General features: G+C 39.3%; 1 protein-coding gene across 1 annotated transcript in view; it reads left to right on the forward strand.

Moving 5' to 3' along the window:
* Positions 1-22,959, forward strand: part of GPD2 (glycerol-3-phosphate dehydrogenase 2) — a 146,616-nt gene that overhangs the window by 43,831 nt on the left and 79,826 nt on the right. Inside the window, exon 3 of the mRNA XM_040971590.1 lies at positions 14,598-14,769. Coding sequence (XP_040827524.1) covers positions 14,598-14,769 — 172 coding nt within the window. The remainder of the gene's footprint in view (positions 1-14,597; positions 14,770-22,959) is intronic.

The following is a 22,959-nucleotide window of genomic DNA, read 5'->3' on the forward strand; positions in this document are numbered from 1 at the left end:
TACACCATGATGCCTGCCCCCCTGCCACTGTCTCAAATGCCTCAAAGGAGGCAGCAGCAAACACCGTGGTCATGTGTGATTGAGCAAGGTGACTGTGATTCACTACCTGGTGTGGATTGGTTTAGTAATTTTAAGAATAAACCTTTGTTGGAAGTCACACTAAAGGACATCTGCGGCCTAACGTCCATTGCAAAGAGGGGCTGCTTCACCAAGGAACCTCCCTTTCCAAGTCCAATCTGTTAGGACAATGGGCTTGATGAAGAGGAGAATATAGTTCAGGAGAGAGGGCCTGGGAGCACTTTCAAGGCAAGTCAAACTTCTAGAGAAAAAGAAATGAAGAGCATTAAAATTGGGGATAGATGAGGTCCCTCTAGTTGTTGAGAAAATGGGGGTGGTCAAAGAGAATGGAGTGAGAGAACAAGGATTTAACCTAGGGCTGCTGTTGTCTTGAGTTCTTTTCATTATAGGTTAAGGACATTTTTAGAAGCTTTGTTGTTAGCTCAATATTTCTTTCTTTCTATCTCTCAGGTCCATAATTGGAAAAACTGATGTGATGGCGTGGGCTGTGCTTTAACCCCAGTGGCGTGGTTGTAACTGAGATCTCTTTGGGTCTGAGGGCTGGCCTTCTCATATAACACATGCTGTGTTTATTCCTTTCATTGCGCCCGCTGAAGCTGTGGTGGGCTTTGTGAGGCAGTGCTGGGGTACAGCCTGTGAACCACTGAAAGCTTCACAAAGCCCGGATGTGAAAGAAGTTTTTTCTTTTTTTTTTGTTGTACCATTCGTGGGCAGAGAGTGGGCTTCAGAGTGCGGAAATGAAAGCCTTTCCCGAGTGATGAGTGATCTCATTAGAATCAGGGAATTGAGACAACTACATTGGTTGCTGTTCTTATTCATAAGCAACACAACTTAGAGGCTGAGAATATGATCTTTGAAGCAGTGTTTGAGATGGCCTGCATCCAACAGCTAGCTACCTTCCTTCCCAATGGCCTGAGGCCATCTTCTTAAATTCAGCAGGCTACATTTTCCCCCATCTGTAAAACTGGGATAATGAGTGGTATTTCTCTGTTGAGATTATGGAAGACAGACAGAGTCTGAAAAGTTCCTGGAAAATAAAAAAGCATCCAATGAATGTTAGCTGTTATGGGATTCCCAGGTGCTATGAAAATAAAGTATGGTTGTAGATAGCTCTTGTCATTGCAGATTCTTGCATTTGGAGACAACCTGTTCAGACATTGGGATTATTAGCAAATGGTGTGTTGTTTATCTAAGAATATAGGAGCATGGTTCAAAAACAGGAAATCAAAACCACCTTCTGTTTTCTCGATTCCAGAATTGAGAATGATCCAAGTGGGAAACCTCAACTCTTTTATTTTTATTGGAAAGGCAGATTTATATAGAGAGAAGGAGATACAGAGCTGTAAGATCTTCTTTCTGCTGGTCACTCTCCAAGTGACCACAAAGGCTGGAGCTGAGTTCTTCTGAAACCAAAAGCCAGGAGCTTCTTCAGGGTATCCCACGTGGCTGCAGGGTCCCAAGGTTTTGGACTATCCTCTACTGCTTTCTCAGGCCACAGGCAGGGAGCTAGCTGAGAAGTGGAGGACCTGGGACTTGAAATGGCACCCATATGGGATCCTGGGTATGCATGGTGAGGATTTAGCCACTGGGCCATCGCACTGGACCCACCCCAACTCTTTTAAGTAAGAAATTCGTGGTATTTCCCACTACTTCTCCTTTTCTCTTTACAGGAATTAAAACAGACTTGGTAATATATTAGTATCTTCTTTTTTATATAAAGATTTAATTTATTTATTAGAAAGGTAAAGTTATATATAGAGAGATTTTTCAGTTGCTGGTTCACCACCAAAATGGCTTCATAGGCCAGGCTGAGCTAGGTCAAATCCAACAACCAGGAGCTTCTTCTGCATTTTCCATATGAGTGCAGGACTCTGAGCCGCTAGGTCATGTTTTGCTGGTTATTCCAGATTTGTTAGCCAGGAGCTGAACTGAAAGCAGATCAGTTGGCATCGAGCCAGTACCCGTAGAGGATCTGGTGCTTCTTTCAGGTGGCTACTCAACCCCGCTGTGCCATAGAGCTAGCTCCAGTATGTCCCTGAAAAGTTCTATGAGTATGGTATTTTTAATAACCCTAGTGCAGTATTAATTGCTAAAATTTTGTGGCATAATGTTTAGAAAAATAAATTCTAAATCTTTTGAGGTATAAATTTTCATGTATAATTTTACTTGAAATGAAATAATTCAGTTAAATGTATTTCATCTTTTCCTAAGTTAGTGATTTTTGAGCATGTGATGCTGTAATAGCTGTTAATGACCATCTGTTTATATCTTTGCAATATGCTGGCTGCATAAGACACTGCCACTCACTGCCCTTGTGAATAGTTCACACAGAGTTCCGTGGCTCACTCTGTTACTCAAGGGAAAAGGAGAAAACCTGGTAGTGGTTAATATGTTAGGTGCGTTCAGAGAAACCTGCACTGTTGTTAGTGTCATCAGAACGCAGGAGGAAACATATCCATGCTAATGAGAGGCAGAATGATGTATAGGCAATTAAAATCCACGGGGATTTCAAGAACATTGTTTGCACTTGTAATTTCAGTTTCTCCCTTACAAGACTGATTAAGCACTGTCTCTTGATTGAGGGTATCAGTGACCAAAAAGCTTTTAAGTTAATGGTCACAGACAAGGTTGGTGAAAAAAGCAAAAAGATAAAATGATTAATGCTATTAAAATCTATTTCAAGGTTGAGTTTAATAAACCTCCATGTTCTACTAAATAAAAATACATTTAGGTTCCTGAATATGCCTGTTTGACATGTGTAACTGGGTCTTGCTGTACCTGTAGTTGTGCATAGTTTATGAAAGTTTTCAGAACTCTAATTCCTTCATCAGGTTAAGGTCATGTTGCTTTATTGCTCCGCTTTTTCCTCCCAGTATGCCATAAGGCTGTCGGTGTATGAGTCAGCGAGCTGTAGCAAGTTTTAGTGCCTGTCTACTTCTTTTCCATTGCTGATATAGAATTTATGCATTCTTCAAAAGCCTAGCCTTGTAAAGTAAAATAAGACCAAACTCTCTCTCTCTCTCTTTCTAGCTCTCTCTCTCCATATATATATATATACACACACACACACATTTTAAAGCTAGGCTTTTGGTTGGATTAATTTTACTAGTATCAGTGACTGGGCAGGAAAGTATAAGGAGGTGGAGAAACTGAAGCTTAAATGAAAATCACTTTAAGAAAATTGAAATCATATGCACAGCATCTAGACTGTGATGCCAGTTAACAAACAATTTAAATTATGAAAATTCTACCTTAGCGTAGCTTTTCAGCAGTGTCTTTGAAAACAACAGCTTGTTTTGTTTTAGCACCCTCAACACCTTTTAGAATTTAACCTCAGTTAGAAATGTGCTTCTGGTTTCTAAGCTAAGGAGTGCCTGTGGCTTCGAAATCCAGTATAAATCTGAGCATTGATGTAGCCGAAATTATCGTGTGACACATTTGCTTTGTGTTTACCAGATTGCTTTTAACTTTGAGTCAATTTGGGCTACTAGACATGTTTGTTCTTTTTGAGTAATTCATCTTCCATTTCCAGAGGCATTTTTCATATGTTTATAAGCAGCTTTTCCCTATAAAAAAATCCTAGTGTAAAAGTGCTGTAAAAACAAATATTTCAAAACAGTCTTCATTTTTGTTGATTTTTAAAAAATTGTCTTTCTGTGCACAACTAAAACTTTGTGCCCTTTGTGAACATGACTCTGCTTCCACTGCCATGCCCTGTTCCAGGCCCTGGAAAGCGCCACTGTGCTCTGCACAAGGAGTCGGATTGCTTTAGAGTCTGTGTTAGTGAGGACATGCAGTGTGTGTGTCTCTGCTTCCGGTGTAATTCACTTAGCATAGGTTTTTCCAGATCCATCCATGCTGTCACAAATGACACAGCTTCTTTTTAGAGGCTGCATCCTATTTCATCCTCTATGTGTGTATATGCCATATTTCTTCATCCATTCATATATTCGTTGAAATTTCAGCTGCTTGCTTATCTTGACTATTGTGAATACATGTTTTCTGTGGTAACTAATAATAGAGCATGAGCATCATTTTTGTTGATTTTGATGTTTAGGTGGGAACCGCGATGTTCGACACGACAGGAAGATTGTATGTGAAGGTGGAGTGAGAAGTGGTGGAGGAATAGGGTTGTCAGTTCTTCCTGCCTGCCCCTGCGGCTGTCAGTGTTAAGTATTATGTCAAATGCAAAGACAGAACTGGTTCTCATCACAGTTTTGGAGGGATTGTCATTAATGATGTGTCCTTTCGTGGATGTATCTGTGTAGACACATTTTTTTTCCTGTTATTGATGGGGCCTCATTCATCAGGGAAAGATTCAGAACAAGACATACCTTTTTATCAAGCAAAAAGAGTTCTGTGTTTTGGATTGTAATGCTAAGAGTATCTTACAGTTGCACCTTAATTGAGTAAGCTACTTGATGTAATAAACGGTGCCCAAATCTCTGAGAGATATTACAGCGAATGTTTGCTTGTTACTCACATTATGGTTCAAATCAGTAAGTGAAGGAACAGTTACCTGACAGTGATTCAGGGACTTCCTTCCCTTTAGTGACTCTCTTGGCCCATAGGGTTTTGCAACCCTACTGGATCGTTTTGATCCAACCGCAGAGGATGTTGGGATCTGCAGTACAGCAGTGTTCTCTGCTTTGTGAGGAATCCAGCCATTAAATTGCTGCCAGAATTTCATTTCTAACCTAACAGTGCAATGAATTTTTGTTGTTGTTGTTGTTGTTGTTGTTTCTTTTTAAATGAATTTTATTATTAGGTTTTATACCAAAGACTGTCATTCATTCTCCTATTTTATTTAGAATCCTGTGCATAAATTCCTGGAACAACTATTTTTCTCCTAGAAATATAGCTAAATTTGTTGGGAATGTATCTGATATCTAAAACATGATAAGGATTCAGAATATTTTGTATTTTAGATAAGGCCAGTTGAAACTATTCTTAACTACTGTATGGGTAACTGTTTTCAGAGACATATTTCATCAAAGCACTAAAATTATGCAGACTGAGCTGGAAATGTTCTCTGAAGAGCAACCTATCATCTTCCTTATAATTTTGGTTTTTATTTAACACTTAGCCCTCAAAGTGGGACCAACGGCAATATCTTCAGTTATAACTCACATCAGGCCTTCGAGGAGTTTGGGATGCTATTTTGTTGCTGGCATACAAAAATCAGTGAGGTTAACTGTACTTGTATAGGTCAGCCAGTGAGTCAACGACTGAGCTATGATTAGCGTTGACAGCTGGTGAGCTGCTAGGCTGTTGCTAACTGAGCAACATTGACATTCATTTTGATTTGACTTTGCATTTCATTTTCAACTATTTATTCATTCTAAAGCCTCTTTAAGAAACTTTTTAGGAATGTTGTTGGACTGAAGAAACTTTCTGTAGAAGTTTTTTGGAGAGTCCTTTAGCTTCTCTTTCTCTTCTCCCCATCTTCCTGTCTAATAAATTAGGTTTATGCTAAGCAGTCTTCTTGTAATAGTTTTGTAACTTAACAAGATAGTGGATTTAAGTAGAAGTTAGGGTCTCCCAATTTTACTTTATCTACTTTGTAATTTGGTATTTTCAAAAAAGGATTTCTGGGGTACAAACTAGAAAAGTTATGTCTAATAGTCTGTAGAGGATTGGAGAGGATGTACCACAAATTTGACTAAAAATGAGACGTAAGGTTAAAGTGTAACAGGGTTCTATGGATTTTAAGGCTTGGGGTTGTTCATGCAACTCAGTGGGTTAACATTTTATTCACAAGAATGGATGGAGAACAAGAACTCTGAGTTCTGGATCTCCCTCCAGCTGTGACCTGGCGGGAGATTTTCAACAATCAATGCCGTTTCATAGAACCCCGGATGTAAGCTGCCCAGTGCGGCGGCTTCAGATCTGGCAAGTATCTAGGACTCCTGTCCTCATGGACTGCCCTCAGCAGTTCTGCACTCTTGTACCACAGCAGCTGTCTAACCTAGATGCCCAAGTGGTCTACATGGGTAAACAAAGGTGACCACAAGAGCTGAGGATAGAGCAAACCTGGTGTCAGATTCTAATTCCTCCCACGATTTTCCCCAAACCTAATAGACTTGTTTCCTCACTGACCAGACACCTCCCTGCTAAGGTCATTGTGAGACCCAAAGCTGTCACTTGTCAGACGATATGGCAATAGTCCTGTCGGTTGCCCCTCTCTGTATGCTCCAGCTCCAGTTCCTGTGTGCTGCCGATTCTCTAATTCACAAGATGTTAGAATTGAAGAGCAGGGCCCAGCTAAAGAGCGGCTGCCTAGTTAGTGGCTAAAGACCTTGCCTTGCATGAGCCGGAATCCCACATGGATGCCAGTTCGTATCCCAGCTGCTCCACTTCCCTTGTGGCCTAGGAAAGCAGTAGAGGACGGCTCAAAGCCATGGGACCCTGCACCCAAATGGGAGACCTGGAGTAAGCTTCTGGCTCCTGGCTTCGGATCGGCTTGGCTCCAGCTGTTGAGGCCTCTTAGGGAGTGAACCAGTAGATGGAAGATCTTTCTTTTTGTCTTTCCTTCTCTCTGTAAATCTGCCTTTCCAATAAAAATAAATAAATCTAAAAAAAAAAAAGAATTTAAAAGCAGTGTCACACTTGGAGACCTGAAACAGTCTGTGTTTTTAAGTATTTGAAAATTTGTGAAAGTTATCTCCCAAACCCCGTATCATAGTGTTATGATATTATTTTAGACATATAAGGAATTTCCTCTATCTTTCAGTGATAAAAAGTTTGATAATTAAATATGGCTGTGAAAGAGCTTCTGTGTGCTTTCTCTAAGAAACTCCGGTCCACTGGTGTCTGTACAGCAGCTTCAAGGGGAAACAGAGCCCTTGTCTCAGCTGCCCGCAAAGGGTGGACTCACATTGTCTGGTTCCCAAAGGACACGCCAGTCCACCCATTAGAATCTGCCTGCAGAGTAACCATGAACCCCTCCTCGGCTATGTTTACACTGAGAAATGTTGCTTACTTAACAGAAATAAATTCCTAGTGTTTGGAGTCGTAAACTAAATTGGGATGGGAATGAAGGCCATTAGAACATTTCCAAGATTCACTATGTGGAAATGATTATAGCATTTTATCTTCCAGGAATATACAAATATAGTTAGTCTTTTTCAGCGACAACAAAATGGAAAACAGTTTTCCTTAAATGCAATGATTGTATTGATTGACTCACATAATATGAAAGTGAGAGTTGCAGTCTGAAGTGATTTGCATGAATCCTTGCATTATACTCCAATTATTACTGTACATAATTACAGGACAACTTGGTTGTTAATTGCCTGTGGTCTTTAAATATACACTTCTTTCAGGTTTAGACACTAATTATTAGATCTTGTTTTTGGTCTCACCCGAAGTTGCAAATGTCTAGATTTTTTTTTGTTGTTGTTAATTTGCAAGTCTAATGGTGCACAGACATAGCAATACTGATCTCATTCTTAATCCTGTTCAGGATAAATGCTCTCTGGGATGTAAAGATTATGAACTTGCTTTTCAATCTCGTGTAGTTGATCATTTTAGGCTTTAGAAAAGTATATGTTCCATGTCAGAATGCTGGGTGAATTCTCTCTCTCTAAAGTGTAGATAAACATCAGTTTATAAACGAAAGGAAAATGCATGCTTACACCACTCTTAGAGACAGTTAGGAATACCACCAAATATTGTTGAAAATCAAATATTCTCTGAATTCTTCAAGATAACTAAGAGTTTATATGATTAAGTGATAGTTGGAATTATGCTAGGCAAAAGACTCTTGTGTCTTCTGACCCCAGGGTCTGAATTGGGTAGCTGATTTTCTATCTGGTAACAGTGAACCACTTCTTTCCTAAAGGTAAGGGTTGGCCAACTCTTTTGCCAATAGGGAGCAAACTGCTGAAGTCCAAGTCCGAAGCCAGTGAGTGGAATCCTGGGTTAACAAGAGGGGACGTGCCCTGCCTTAAGGACAACAGTTTCTACTTCATTACAGTAGATTTATGTCAGATATAACTCCTGATTTTTACGTGAAATAGAGCAATTTAAAGATATTTAATGTGGCCCCGGCATGATAGCATAGTGGTTAAAGTTCTCACCTTGAACACACTGTGGAATCCTATATGGGTGCCTATTCTAATCCCAGCAGCTCCTCTTCCCATCCAGCTCCCTGCTTGTGGCCTGGGAAAGCAGTGCAGGACGGCCAAATGCCTTGGGACACTGTACCCGCGTGTGAGACCTGCAGGAGATTCCTGGCTTTGGCTTGGCTCAGCTCCGGCCGTTGCAGCCGCTTGGGGAGTGAACCATCGGAGGGAAGATCTTCCTCTCTGTCTCTCCTCCTCTCTGTTTATCTGCTTTTCCCATAAATAAATAAATCTTAGGTAAAAAAATAAATCTTTTAAAAATATTTAACGTGTAACTCAATTTTTAAGGGAGTAATATAATTTCTGCTTTGAGCAATACTATTCTCACTTGCTGTCCTGGTTTTCATCACCCAGCTAATACTTACAGGCTTTTCTTGACTTGGTTTAACTTTCATTTCCAGGAATCCTACCTAGGTCTAGGTTGTGGGGTCTTCCTGTGCCTCTTGTAGTTTCTGCAATATCTTAAACCCACTTGTAAGCAGTATTACAATTGCCTTGTTCTCTTTCCTTTGTCCCAGAGTTTGAAGACTCCCCAGGGACTTTCAGTAAATATTGATTGGATGAGTTAGTATTTGTGGGCCAGGTGTCTCCTTGGGACACCTGAGTATTTGAATCTCTTTTGGTATCTCAGATTGAGAGCATGTATCCATTCCATGACTTCTCTCAAAACCTCTGCCATCAGTCCTGGAGCGATAAAACCTCTTGTCATAAAGTGGTCTGTTACTTACCACTTGTATTTTACCACTTGCTGCCTTTCTCTTCTTTACTCTCAACCAGCATTCTCCAGGAAGGTGGTGTGCAGATGTGTTTTTGTGACTCAAAGCCATATGAAACAAAAATGAGTCTTTCTTCTGTCATAATTGTAAGTAAGCCCTTAGGCTGTGTTTACTGACTCTGAAATAAACATGGTGCTTAGCTTCTCAGTTGCAACACTTTCCAGCTTTTATGAGAAAAGTAAACAAAAATAAAATGTTATTTTAAAAGTAGTGTCAGAAATTAAATAAATCACCCTCAATAATGCTGTATGTTTGAGGCTTTTTGGGGGCGGGGGAGAGAGGACACAATTTGATTGAAACCTGATCCACATCAAATCAGCTGCTCGTGCCTTCCACCCCACCACCTTATCAATTAATTTCTGCATTTGACAACTGGTTATATTTTATCCTATTGTAGCTATACAGTATGTTTTTCCCCCAGATTAAATGCAGAGTTTGTGTGGTGAAACAGAATAAAATCTACTCTCCATTGCAAGTCTACATAGGTTCAATTCCTGACTCTTCCATGTACTAGCTGTGTTATTATGGACTAATTTTTATTTCTCAATTGCTTCTTCTGTAAAATGGAACTCATAAGAGACTTAACCCATAGGGCTATCATGGAGATTTAAATGAGTGGAAGAGAATAAACCCTTATACAGTGTCAGTCTTACTGGTTTTCTAAGTTAAGTTCATTGTAGTATAATTTGGGTTATAATTTTAAATGCAGTGAAAGTAATTCTTTATAACATACAGTTCTATGAACAAGTATACATAGTTATATAATTATCAATTACCAGTATAGTCAAGCCATAAATATTTTTTATTTTCCACGACACTAAAGCCATACAATTTTGTTAAGATTTATTTACTTATGTACTTGAAATTCAGAACTACAGAGGGAAAAGGAGAAGGAGTGAGCGAGAGAGAGATTGATCTTCCATCTGCCGGAAGATATTCCCCAATATTTTTCTTATTCCCCAATATTATACTTACTCCTCAAATAGCCTTAATGGCCAGAGCTTGGGTAAGGCTGAAGGCAGGAGCCAGGAACTGCATCATGGTCTCCCATGTGGGTACAGGGGCAAACACTTAGGCCATGTTCCACTGCTTTTCCCAGGTCATTAGCAGGGAGCTGGATCAGAAGTAGAGCATAGGGATAACAAAATGTGGGATCACTGCGTTATGGGCATGGCTTTACCTGCTGCACCGCAATGCCATCCTTGCCATAGAATATTTTCATCAAACATGTTTTCTCCCTCAACATTTAGAATCCAACCCCTGCTGAATTGTCTGATTCTTGCAATCACTGATTTGTTTTTTGCTCTCTTATACAGAAAAGTGATTTATTTTTCTGTTTTTATTTATTTACTTTTTTGGCATAAAGGGAACAGATTTCATGTATTTCAATATATAGCTTAAAGAACATAACGATATTTTCCACTCTATCTTTCCTCCTTCTTTTTTATTTTTCTTTCAGTTTTTATAATGATTTACCTTCAGCTTACTTTATATTATATTTTTGCTTTCATGGGATACAATATAAATGGCATCATTGGAATTATGTCAAATGTGGACTGTTGAGTCTGAGTCTGGTTTCATCTACTTAGCCTGGGAACTGGCACATTTGCATTTAAAGGCAGATATGGAAGTTGTTTTATGTTTCTGGACCATACTGTTACTACTCAGTGTTGCTCTTGGAGCCCTGTGTATTGCATAAGTGAATGGATGTGTTTGTGTAAACTCTGTATAAAAGCAAATGACAGTCAGATTTGAAGCAAAGACCATAATTTGCCAATCACTAATTTAACATGGTGCTTATTGTGGTATCTGATTTTTGTTTTTTTTATTACTGATTGTTAAATCACTGCATGAAGATAACACTGTTTTATCATTCACGAAGTGAAGAGCATGTGACATTTTCCAGTTTGAGACAATTGTCTATAAAGCCGTTGTACACAGTTGCCTCTCAATTTCTGTGTGAGCACAGCTTTTTATTTCTTTTGGTTCATCATCTAGGAGGAAATTTCCGGGTTGAATGATAAGCATGTGCCTGCCTTTATCAGGTACTCGCAAACTGTTTTCTAAAATGGCTCTCTCGTGTTACATTTCCACCAGCAATTGAAGAGAGTTCCAATCCTGTTGCCTCCTCGCTAGCACTTGGTATTGTCCTTTGGAACATCTGAAGAGACTGCTTAGTGTCTTAGAAGCCAGGATATTTAACTGTGCTTCCCTTTAGCCTAGATTAAACAGGGAGCTCTTGAAGGATTTTGCACATGGGGATGAAGCGATTGGGGTTTTGCAGAGATTATTGCAGTTGCAGTATGGAGAATGACGGAGAGGGAGCAGAGGGAGAGCAGAGCTTTGCGAGTGGGCCACCTTACTGCAAGAGCTAGGGAGAATCCCTTGGCTGGAGAGGTGAGAGTGCCAAAGGAGTGACCAGACGGGAGCATTCTATGGGACATCCAGCCGATTGCACTCGGCGATTGATCAGATATGTCAAATATGGGACTTAAGAGAGAACTGTTAAGATGTTTCCAGACTTTCTGGCATAATCACCTGCATGTGCAATGTCATCCATCCTGAGATAAAGGATACTGACAGGGAAAATAGTTTGACGAGATGAAGTCATAGGATTAATTTTGAGATATATGTGAAATATCCAAATGGACATGGCAGTTAGGCAAAGAAAGCAGAGGAAAATTAGAAGTCATCAGGTACAAAGGACATTTGACACTATGACTGTTTGAGATGAGAGGGAAAGGAAAATGGAGAGGGAGAAGAAGAGGGAGGGAGGGAGAGTGTGTGTGAGTGAGAGAGAGGGAGAGACATCTTAGTGATCCAGGAAGAATGACCAGAACATACTGAATAAGAATCTTGGTGTGCAGTGCTGGGCATTAGGCAGGGAGACAGTCGGAGGAAGCTTAGAGAGAATTGGTTAGAGCAGAGGGAGAGCAAAAGAGCGAGCGCATGGGAGCACTGTTCCCCAGATGCCAATGCAAGTGAACAATCAATTGTGTGCTTATTGGATTTAGCAACATTAGTTAGTATTGGTGATGATGGTGGTAGAGGTGTGAATGTGAAAATCCAGCTTGGAGTGATTAAGTGTAAGAAGTAGGTGGTAGAAAAAGTAAGATTCAAGGTGGTTGTTTTAAACATGTGAGAGGTGCTTTATATAAATTTATTAATTTGAGAGGCAAGAGGGAAGAAACAGAGAGAGGTAGGGAGAGAGAAAGAGAAAGAATGGCCAGGACTGATCTGAGGTCAGAACTAGTAGTCAGGATATAATCCAGGAGTCTTACTTAGCTGTCAGGAGCCCAGTTACTTGAGCCATCACTGCTGTGTCCCAGAGTCTGCATCAAGAAGCTGCAGTCCAGCACAGTGCTGGGGACTGAACCCCGGCACTCCAATATGAGATGTGGGTGTCTTTAACCACTAGGCTCAATGCCTGCCTCCTAAGAGGTCTTCCTTGGAGGTGTGGTTGTTTAAGATGAACTAGATTGGAGGCAGCTGGTGAGAAGAGTGAGGCAGGAGATGGAAACTAGAGAAGCAGTGTAGCTACACCTATGAGTGATGCCTGGGGATAAATTCAAACAGCTGAGCTTTATCTTCAAAAGAATAAAATAGGGAGATTTTAGTATCACCAAGTTCTAATGAACTGTATCATAATATGGTCTTTAAACTTATTTTTCAAGTATTTCTAGAAAACTTACCAAGCAGAAAATGTCAGCAATTCTTCTGATGTGTGAAAACGCTCTGGCAGTTTAGTCACTTGTCATTCTCGTGTCCAAGTCCTACCCATCTGTCATGGCGCAATCGAAACCCTCAAATGAAAGACTCTCCCTCCCCGTCTGAATGGTCAGAGCCTGGCGGGCTTTTTTCCCTCCTCTATTTTGGCATTTGTTCTTTCTGGATACTTGTTACATATGTATTTTAAAAGTTCTCAGAAAATTAAATTAAAAGATACATGTATTTTGATGCAAAATTATTTTGAAATCTGTGCATTCATGAGGTCTTCAGAAAGTTCATGGGAAACGAATAGTATGGAAGTAAGAACCTGTGTGGGGTTGAAAATTTTTCTGTACCAAAATATGCATATATTATATATATATATTTTTTAATCCAGTTTCCTTCACATTTCATGAAGTACCTGTGTGTGTGTGTGTGTGTGTGTGTGTGTGTGTGTGTGTATTTACTTCTTGTTCTCATTATGTGATGGAAGACAGACCATGTTGTCCGTAGCACATCGTAGTTACGATCATGTGGTTGCCTTAAATCTGCGTAAGTAAATATGAGGAAGTAGTTGTTGGCAATAATTAGGAGGAATTTTATGACAAACAGGAACTTTTATACTTTGCAATCAATTTTTGTAACACTTGACATATATTTTGGGAAAACTCCTCATTATTTGCTACCAAAGAATCAAATTGTATAACGACAACAACTCTGGCAATACTTTATAGTTTACTAGTGATTTTCATGATGGCATTCAGATTTATTTTCATCAAAATCCAATTGTTCTGATATTGACTAAATTCAATCATAAGGGGCTTTTTAGTTTACTTTGATTTTAATGAAGTAAAAAATTGCTCGAACGTTAAGAAAGTCTTGTGGTAAGAACTCAGACCACCTCTTGAATAAACTTTAGAATGGTAGTTCAGAGGTTCATATGTGGTCCTCCTGGCAGAATGGGAAAACACTGCCACCATGGATGGTACTGATGCTACGACTTAAAGAAAAGAGTAAGCATATCTTTATGGCATAATAATAGAGTGAATAGAATTTGCATTATCGGTGTAGGGGAAAAAACACCTGCATTTTGGGGGTTTTGACTTTGATTTCCAGCAACTAGTTTTCTTTGAAGATGTATATATTTTTATTTAGGATAATGAGCTACAGTCTTACAAAATAACTGCACATAGAAAAGGTGCTTATCTTTTGGGAGGACTAGGCTTACCTTTGATTATATTTTTATTAAAGTTTAAAATAAAGTAGTGTATAATAAATATATAATGTTTTGAACATTATATTAAAATGTTGAATGAGGAAGTCCTTAGCATATTCCCATTGGATATAACTGATGAATTAAACTAGATATTTATTCTTGTTAAACAGATTCTATTTGTAGAGTCGTATACTAAGTAAACTCCAAATTCCAGATTTTTTTTGGAGGGGGCTACAAAATTTAGGCATGAGAAACATAAGATTTTTTTAAATGAATTGTAGAAACATATAAAAATACTTTTACCTCTTCTTTTCAGTACTTGTAAATGTTATCTGAGTGTGTCTGCTGGGTAAACGTATTCCTTATGTTCCCTTATAAATTGTCATAGAAAAGGTAAGTCATATATAAGGTATGCTGGTAATAATTGATCTTGGCTGTAGATGACAAAAAAAATGACAAAAATTAAGATGTTGACTTTGAAATTAGTTTTTCTCTGGCTGAGTAGTTACCACTCATGAGAAAACGTACACCCAGGATCATTGCCGGCTCGCCCCGACCCCGCCTCCTGTCACTGTTACTTTCATAACCTCATCTGGCGTGGGGTCTACTACAAATTTCTTTTTCAAGTTGTGTTGTAAAGTTTTTCTAAAACTGGCATTACAGATGAACTGAAAGTAGTTCCTTTTTCATCAGGTGAACCTGGCATACGTCGAAGCAGCCGAGTGCTTGACTGAACCTGTCAACAGGGAGCCTCCGTCCAGAGAAGCTCAGCTACTGACTCTGCAGAACACTTCTGAATTTGATATCCTTGTGATTGGAGGAGGAGCGACGGGCAGCGGCTGCGCACTTGATGCTGTCACCAGAGGTGAGTGCTCGTGCGGGTGAATGTGACACACGAGGTTTGGCCCTCTTGCTCTAAGGCACGCAGCCTGTTCTTGGCTCTGGTAAGGACTCAGGTCTGCGCTTTCTGATGGCTCCTGCTTTGCAATCTCCCTCGCAACTTTTAAAAAACTTGTGAAAACTCTTGCAGAATTTTTAAATTAAATAGAAATCGTTTTCACTGTCATGCATTTATGTAGAAAGGAGACTTTATATTCCTAGAAACTCATTGCTGTGATGTTATACTTCCATTTCTTAATACATACTAAATGTATTTATGTGAAATAAGGAAGTATTTGTGTATCAGCTAAAATCACAGTCAAGAATAGAAAATGAGAAAATCTATACAAATAGTAATTTTTCTTCCAGATAGTTCTTATAGGCTTGTCTTCCAATAAAGCATGGGACATTTTGGGAAACCCTTGTGTGTGTGAATAAATGATGGAAATGGCTGTTGGCAATCTACATGATTCTGCCGCAGTCTTCCTTTGAGCGGCATTAGGAAAGGCACAAAGCAAACTAACTTAAGAAAGGAAACATGACAAGCAAAGATAGAGATTTTGTTCCCTTACATAGGCAGTGATTAATGCAACAATCTGTTTCTTCTGCCTGTGGATTTTTGGTGTTGAAATCAGCGGTATCTGGGTACGTTTCTTTTATCTGATGCAGATATGAGGTACAGTGAGGGGTAGGGGAAGGAGGAGAGTGTGTGTGTGTGTGTGTGTGTGTGTGTGTGTGTGTGTGTGTGTGCGCGCGTGTGTGCGTGTGTGTGTGCGTGTGTGTGTGGAGGGGCAAATTACTTAGATTCTCTACAGTGTCTTATCTTTCAAGGGAGGGAAGAAATATCTTCTTTAAATGAATGAACCTTGTGAGGGTTACATGTGGTATAGACCTAAATAGACCTGATCAAGAAGTGTTTCTCTTACCGAGTAGAAGCTGAGTGAAGCGCAGCTGGCGTTCTAGCTGCTGTTATTGACACGAAAGTAAAAGACAGCTTTAGAATCAGTTATCCTGGAGTGATAATGGTTTTTGTGTTTTCTTGAGGTGTATTGAATTAAACTTGTACAGCAGCTACAAGGAAGTTTGATTGTGGAGTATGTTAGTTTCTATAGAGTTCAATAATTAATGATTTCTTGCTCAATGGTAATCATCTGTTTCGTGGAATAATTCTCAGTTCAGTTAAATTACTACCACAATCACCCTGGACTTGAGTTGGCTTACTTATCTGGAGAAGAGAATTCCTTCTTAAATAATGCACTAGTTGGAAAAGGCCCTAGGTTACTATGATTTCACAGGCTCCACAATCAGGTGTTGTTGCATGCAAACATCACAGAAGTCATTTTGTCAGCTCTAAATAATGCCAAGTTCGAAATATAGATACTGGAATCTACTCTGTTACCAAGTTAACGTCCACCTTTTGATTCATGCTTTGCTGAAGCGACAGTTTGAGGACTGTGAGCCCAGCAACACAGCACTCACTAGGTGCTTTTATGCTTGTTCTATATCTGAAAGTTCTCATTGTGCTCATTTTTGTGTACTGTCAATATTTATGTATTTTTAAAATGACAGGCAAGACTGTATTATAATTCAACTTTTTTATATAAAAGGTTTATTTATTTGTATTGGAAAGTCAAATTTGCAGCGAGGAGACAGAAAGGTCTTCCACCGCTGGCTCACTCCCTACATGGTCACAGCAGCCAGAACTGAGCTGCTGTGAAGCCTGGAGCCTCTTCCAGGTCTCCCACATGGGTGTTGGGTCCCAAGGCTTTGGAGCTGGATTGGAAGTGAGCTCAAAAGAACACAAACTGGTATCTATATAGGATACCGGCACCTTGCAGACAGAGGGTTAGCTTAGTCAGCCATCATGCCGGACTCTAGAGTCACTTTTTATGTGTATTTATTATTCTCTCTTTGCAAAGCCAAAATTTTGTTTATTTTCATTCAGTGTGTTTAATGGAAAAATCCAATATGAGTGTTTTTGTTAATGATTGCTTTGGCTGTTTCCAGTTTATATATTTTAAAATATATACTAAAATTTTACTGTTGGGGACTAGCATTGTGGTGTAGCAGGTTAAACTATTGGTTGCAATGCCACGTGGATGCCTGGGATAGCAACAGATTATGGCCAAAGTCCTTGAGCCCCTGTGCCCACGTGGGAGACCTGAATGAAGCTTGCAGCACCTGGCTTTGGCCTGCCTTAGTCCTGGCAATTGTGGCCATTTATGGATGTCCCATCTCTGTCCCTCCTTCTCTCCATGTAGCACTGCCTTTCAAATAAAGAAAGAATCAGCTCTCTAAAATAATAAATTACTATTTTTGAGTCAAGTCATGAGTCCAGTTTCTAAGAATATGCAGACTATTAGGGTGTGACCTTGCTGTCCAGAATCTTACAGTTTCTTAATGTTTGTTGAGCAGATACCTTCTTTAGACAGTGAAGGACATCTGGCAATGACCAGAACATTCGCTTGTATATTAACAGGTGTTTGTAGATGTTGATAGTGACGGTAAGTGTTGATGGTTTTGAGGAGTTAAGAGTTGTCAGAGACTGAATATTGAGCACAATTGTAATTTTATAGCAACAGCTAAGAAAATTTTATACTTATAAAATCTTCTGGCATATTGATTGCTATTTTAAAAGAATAGAATGTGTAGTCATATGTATATAGAATTATGGTTTTTTAAAAGGGGTAAGCAAATCTCACCTTATTTGCCTTCCTTATACTGGTACCCTCCGGGGGTGGTATTTATAATTAAAATGTATAAAGAGATGCTAAAGGTAATCTCTAGTTATCCTTTACTACAATTTCTGGTCATATCAGTGGCCTTCTCAAGTGTGAAATAATCATGGGCATTTGGTTAATGAATTGTGCATTGTTGCTGTTCATTCATGGAATTTGCTCTTTTATTATATTTGATGCTTCACTTAACAACAAATTTTGCTTTCTCTGCATTTGATATGTTTTTACCAAATTATTCCTGATTGTATCCATTAATCTTTAGTCACATTTGACAAAAATAAATTACTGTGATCTTTTAAAGTTACCAGCAATAATTAGATTTTTTTTTTCAGGACATCGAAGTTTTGGGGGAGCCACTAGATGGTAAAGGGCTCTTGTAAAAACGTTTGCACAAGCTTTTTGATCAAATAGTATGTCCAAATGAAATTTTGGTAATGGATAAACAAAGACTGTAGAGGGAAGAGAAAAAGTCAGGGACTCTTTAGAAGACTTACTTGTGTTTTCATCATTCATATTTTCTCAGGAATCAATTTTCATTGGTTTATTTCAGGATTATTATTATGATTTATTATTTAATTTTTTATTAGAAAGTCAGATATACAGAGAGGAAGAGAGAGAGAGAGGAAGATCTTCCATCTGCTGATTCACTCCCGAAATGACCACAAAGGCTGGAGCTGCACCGATCCGAAGCCAGGAGCTTGGATCCTCTTCCAGGCCTTCCATGAAGGTGCAGAGGCCGAAGGCATTGGACCCCAAGCGGGGAGCTGGATGGGAAGTGAGGCCTCTGGGATTAGAACCTGTGCCCGTATGGAATCTCAGTGCTTGCAAGGCAAGGACTTTAGCCACTAGGCTACTGCGCTGGGCCCAGGAATATTATTTTATGGATGTATTAGGCACAATTCTCTTTACACTCTCCTGCAGGTATTCAGGATCAATAAAGACTGCCTCACTGTTTCACACCGCTGTGTCAGTTTTTCAAGCACACATGTGGGTACTCTGTTGCCAAAGGAATCTGCGATATGAAGAATTTGATAAACATCATCTCTTTAGGGCTCTCCAAGCTGTTTCCTTTAGTTTTTTTTTTTTGTTGTTGTTAAAGATTTATTTTATTTTTTTATTGGAAAGGCAGATATACAGAGAGGAGAGACAGAGAGGAAGATCTTCCGTCCTATGATTCACTCCCCAAGTGAGCGCAATGGCCTATGCTATGCCGATCCGAAACTAGGAGCCTCTTCCAGGTCTCCCACGCGGGTGCAGGGTCCCAAAGCTTTGGGCTGTCCTTGACTGCTTTCCCAGGCCACAGGCAGGGAGCTGGATGGAAAGTGGAGCTGCCGGGATTAGAACCGGCACCCATATGAGATCCTGGGCGTGCAAGGCGAGGACCTTAACCACTGTGCCACTTTGCCATTGCGCCAGGCCCCCTGTTTCCTTTAGTCTTTTACGTTCTTTTACGTGACTTTGCCTGTATGTATCTGGGATCACCTAGAACATTTTTTTGGCTTATAATTGGATTTATAAGCCATAACCTCTGTGGCTTCAGTTCCAATCCCAGAGAATACTGCCTCTTGCTGGAAATAAAGAGAATCAGCGACACATCTGCTTTAGCCTCAGAATGTGCAGTAACAGGAAGTGAGGATCAGTATCAGAGACAGGACTCAAACCAGGCACTCTGGTATGGGGTGCAGGCATCCAAGGAAGCATCTTTGCTGCTGCTCTGAGTGGCCATCCCTGTATCTTCTCATGCATGGATTTATAATGATTTTAATTGCATTTTAATTCTTTCCTTTCTGTCCTTCATAACCCATCAGTTTTGCATCAAATTCTGTTTCTATACTCTTGACTTACAGATATAATTTAAGCCCGCCTCAGTGCTCATCAGGCATTAAAAAAAAAAAGAAAGAAAAAAGAAAAAAAAATGAACTGAGTATTTGCTCTGTGTTGATTTTTGGGGTCCATGCATTGCAGTTGTCAGGCTGGTGTTCAGGCCTAATTTCCTAGAAGATAGTTGTCGGTTCTTGACAGTGGTGAAAAGGAGCTTGTCAACCTTGTCTACGAGGAGCTTCAATAGACACTTGTCTGTCTTACTTCCATTTTCCCTTGCAGTGGCTGCTGTATTCCCCTTACCTTTCGGATACTCAAATCTTGGCTGTCTTGCCTGTTTCCAGACTCTGAGCCAAGCAAGACAGAAGTTTTAAACCTAAAACCTCAAAATTTCTGCTACATTTTTGGTGCTACATTTTTTTTTTTTTTTACTTTGAATCAGCCTTGTTTTTTAAAAATTTCCTCTGTGCTTGGGAAGGAGGAAGAGTTTAAAGCTGAGCTCACAGTGCCATACTGATTAGAATGTTATTGATAGCCATGTTGACAATGGGAAACACTGTGGTCTGCTTAATAAATTATAGAAATTGATTACAAAGACCCAAATGTGTAGGTATCCACAAAGAAAATAGCTAAGGTAAGTTGTAAGTTGAAACAGCAAGCTGGGAAGAATATTAAGTGTACTGGGTTTTAGAGGAGAAGGATGCACAGTGGTGTACTTTGGCAAGCACAGAAGCTTCCTGGTGAGACAGGTTGCAGGGCGAAGTCGGGGCTGTGTCCTCCTGAGCTTCCCTTGCCATCCTCCTGTGTTGTTTTTGTAGTTTCCTTCCTTTTGAATATTAACTCTTTTTTTGCAATAGAAAAAGTCAAAAGCAGCCATAACCACTGTTATTTCAGAAATTTCTATTATTACAATACTATAGCTTAATGCCGTTTTGTAACCCCATAATCATAAGGTACTTAGTATACACTAAGAATGAAAACGATACATTTTAGTAACACATCTTTGATTTTGTTTCCCAATAGAAACATACAAATGAACATTAAGTGGCTAGCATACCAGTGCACAGCATAGAGTCCTGATGATGAAGACCACAAGTCAGGGTTGCTTTTATTTTTATTGTATTTTACCTGGATGTTATTAGTTTTGAATAGAAATTGATCCTTAATGTAAGATATTCAGCCTTTGTATTAGTCCCTTTTCTTGATAGCGGCCACAGCTGTCTGAAATCTAAAGTATGAGCCTAGAGCTCATCTAAGACAGAGAGTCTCACCTTTCCGTAGACAATCCCGTTTTCCTTTATGGAATATGTGAGTTTGGTACCTGTGTGTTTTGTACGAAGTGTGTTAGGTTTTGTGATTTGTGTATTATATCTTGGTACCTCTGATAGTTATTTTGAAGCAATTATTCTCTTCTTTCTTTTAAAAAATATCTTAATAATGGCATTTCTGAAAATTTATTCTAATGAAATAATTAATGTACAGGCAGTTGAAATGCAAATATAATCTTGTGATACTGTCCGTAATAGTGAAAAAAGGAAATAATCCAAATGTTAAAAATAAGGAATAAATCGATCATTGTAAATATTTAATGTCATAGTATCCACACATTTATTTATTGATGTGGAGAAATGTTTACAATAAACAGTGTTAAATGAGAAAAATTAAAAGTACCATATGATCCTATTTTTATAAAAGTGTGCATATGTGAATATATACATGCATAGAAAATGTGAACATTTAAACACCCAAATGTCAGCTGTGGTTATCTTTGAGTGGTGTAATTACAGGAGAGTTTTATTTTGTTCTCTTTGCTTCTGTGCATTTATTATATGGGGCATGTTTTCATGCATAATAAGATAATCAGTAAAAGGTATTAAAATATACTTCTGTTCTATTTCATGTTGTGAAAATTAAATGTCGTACCATTTCTCCCCTAGATTGTAATTATCCCCCTATATTCATCCAAATGTCTTGATCCAGGAATTGGTTTTGTTGGATATAGCTTGACTTTCTCCAACAGATCAGGAAAGGGAAAGCTGTGAAGAGCTGAGTTTAGTTAATACACCTTGCACCACGTAGAAGATACAATTTAACTTGCTAAGAGATGGTGGGTGAGCATGAGTCAGTGAACTCAAGTTATCTCTGTCTTACTGTAACTAATTTTATACTAGGTTTCCAAGTAATTTAATATTCTATTATTTTGGGCAAGTTCTTGGCCTACTAAATATAATTAACAATAAAAAAAGGTAATACCACTTCCAAATGTTCTGGTTCACCTTAGTAGTGGTAGAGCTTATTGCTTTCCATGAATTGATAACTGCAGACTAGGAAAGAAAAACCAAAGCAAAAGCGTGTTTCTCAAAATTAGCTTAAATGCACAAGACCAGCGTTTCACCTCCCAAAACATGCACAGGTGATTCTTTCTCCTTAGAAGATCTTCTCCCAGACTCCGCAAGTGCCTGCCAACAAGTGTTTGCTTGAATCCTGGGCACGTCATTTTTGTTGTCCTTCAAACCTGGTTAATTCACTCTTAAAGACAGAGAGGTCGGCACTGAGTATTACTCAATGATACTGTTTATTTGCACTGGCAAGAAAAAATAGCCCCTCTTCTGACTTCCTAATCTGATATTAAGGTACCCCAAACAGCTCACAGTTACAGGTCAGTAAGTGCTAAGAAGAGAGAAAAAATGTGGGGGGGTTTAAAGAGACAGTGTGTAAGCGGCAGATTACAGTACCATCCCAAATCTCTTCCAGATTTCTCTGGTGTCATTGCAGGAGGTTCATCAGTTTGCAAAGAAAGTTATGAGAAGTGTTTACAACTTCTTCTAAGGTCTTGAGTTTGTGTTTCCTTCATTTTCGTTAAATAAGAAATTTAGAGTGTTTTGCTTGTGGTCATTGACAACATTTCGAAGTATTTTATTTAGACGATTCTATTGTGCTTCAGAAAATCTTTTAGAAGTAACTGTAGGTAACATGGGGCATTAATGCATCCACGTAGCTACAAGTTTGGACAGGACGTTGTGATGCTTTTGCTCCGCAGGGAGCAGTCTCGTGTCTCTGGGACTTCTGCAGTGTGGCTTGGTGCTTTGCCCCTGGATGTAGTGAGAGTGGAGAGGCAGCCTCCGTTGCTGGAGATGCACCTCTAACTGTGCTGGAGTCACTAGAGTTTCTCCGTGCGTGTGTAAACTTTTACAATATCTAAGATCAGAAAACCTCGTTTTAAAGTGTTAACTCTCAAATGGCCTTAAGTTCCCTCCTCAGCTGGCTTGCCAGTCTCTAGGGTAGTTCCTCCTTTCTCACTGCATCTCTTTGGGAAAGAAAAAGAGTCATTCTGACCGCACAATCCATAAAATTCCCCGCCCGGACCACCTTGTCCTCACAGTGCTGCTCACGCCTCTCCCAGCACTGTCTTCTGCCGTGTGACCCGGGATTCCTCACCGCCCCAATCAAGCTGCCCACCCCCAGTCATTAGATACCTCAGTTTAAAATATTTTCATGACTTCCATGACAGCATAATAAGTGTTTCTGAAAAGTTTTGGGAAAACACAAAACATTTTGTTTCTCAGAATGACAAAAAAAAAAAAATCAGTAATATAGCCGGATACTTTGGAGTGGAT

The sequence above is a fragment of the Ochotona curzoniae genome, unplaced genomic scaffold (assembly GCF_017591425.1).
Source record: "Ochotona curzoniae isolate NIBS_2020 unplaced genomic scaffold, NIBS_Ocur_1.0 contig_2210, whole genome shotgun sequence".
Taxonomy (NCBI): Eukaryota; Metazoa; Chordata; class Mammalia; order Lagomorpha; family Ochotonidae; genus Ochotona; species Ochotona curzoniae.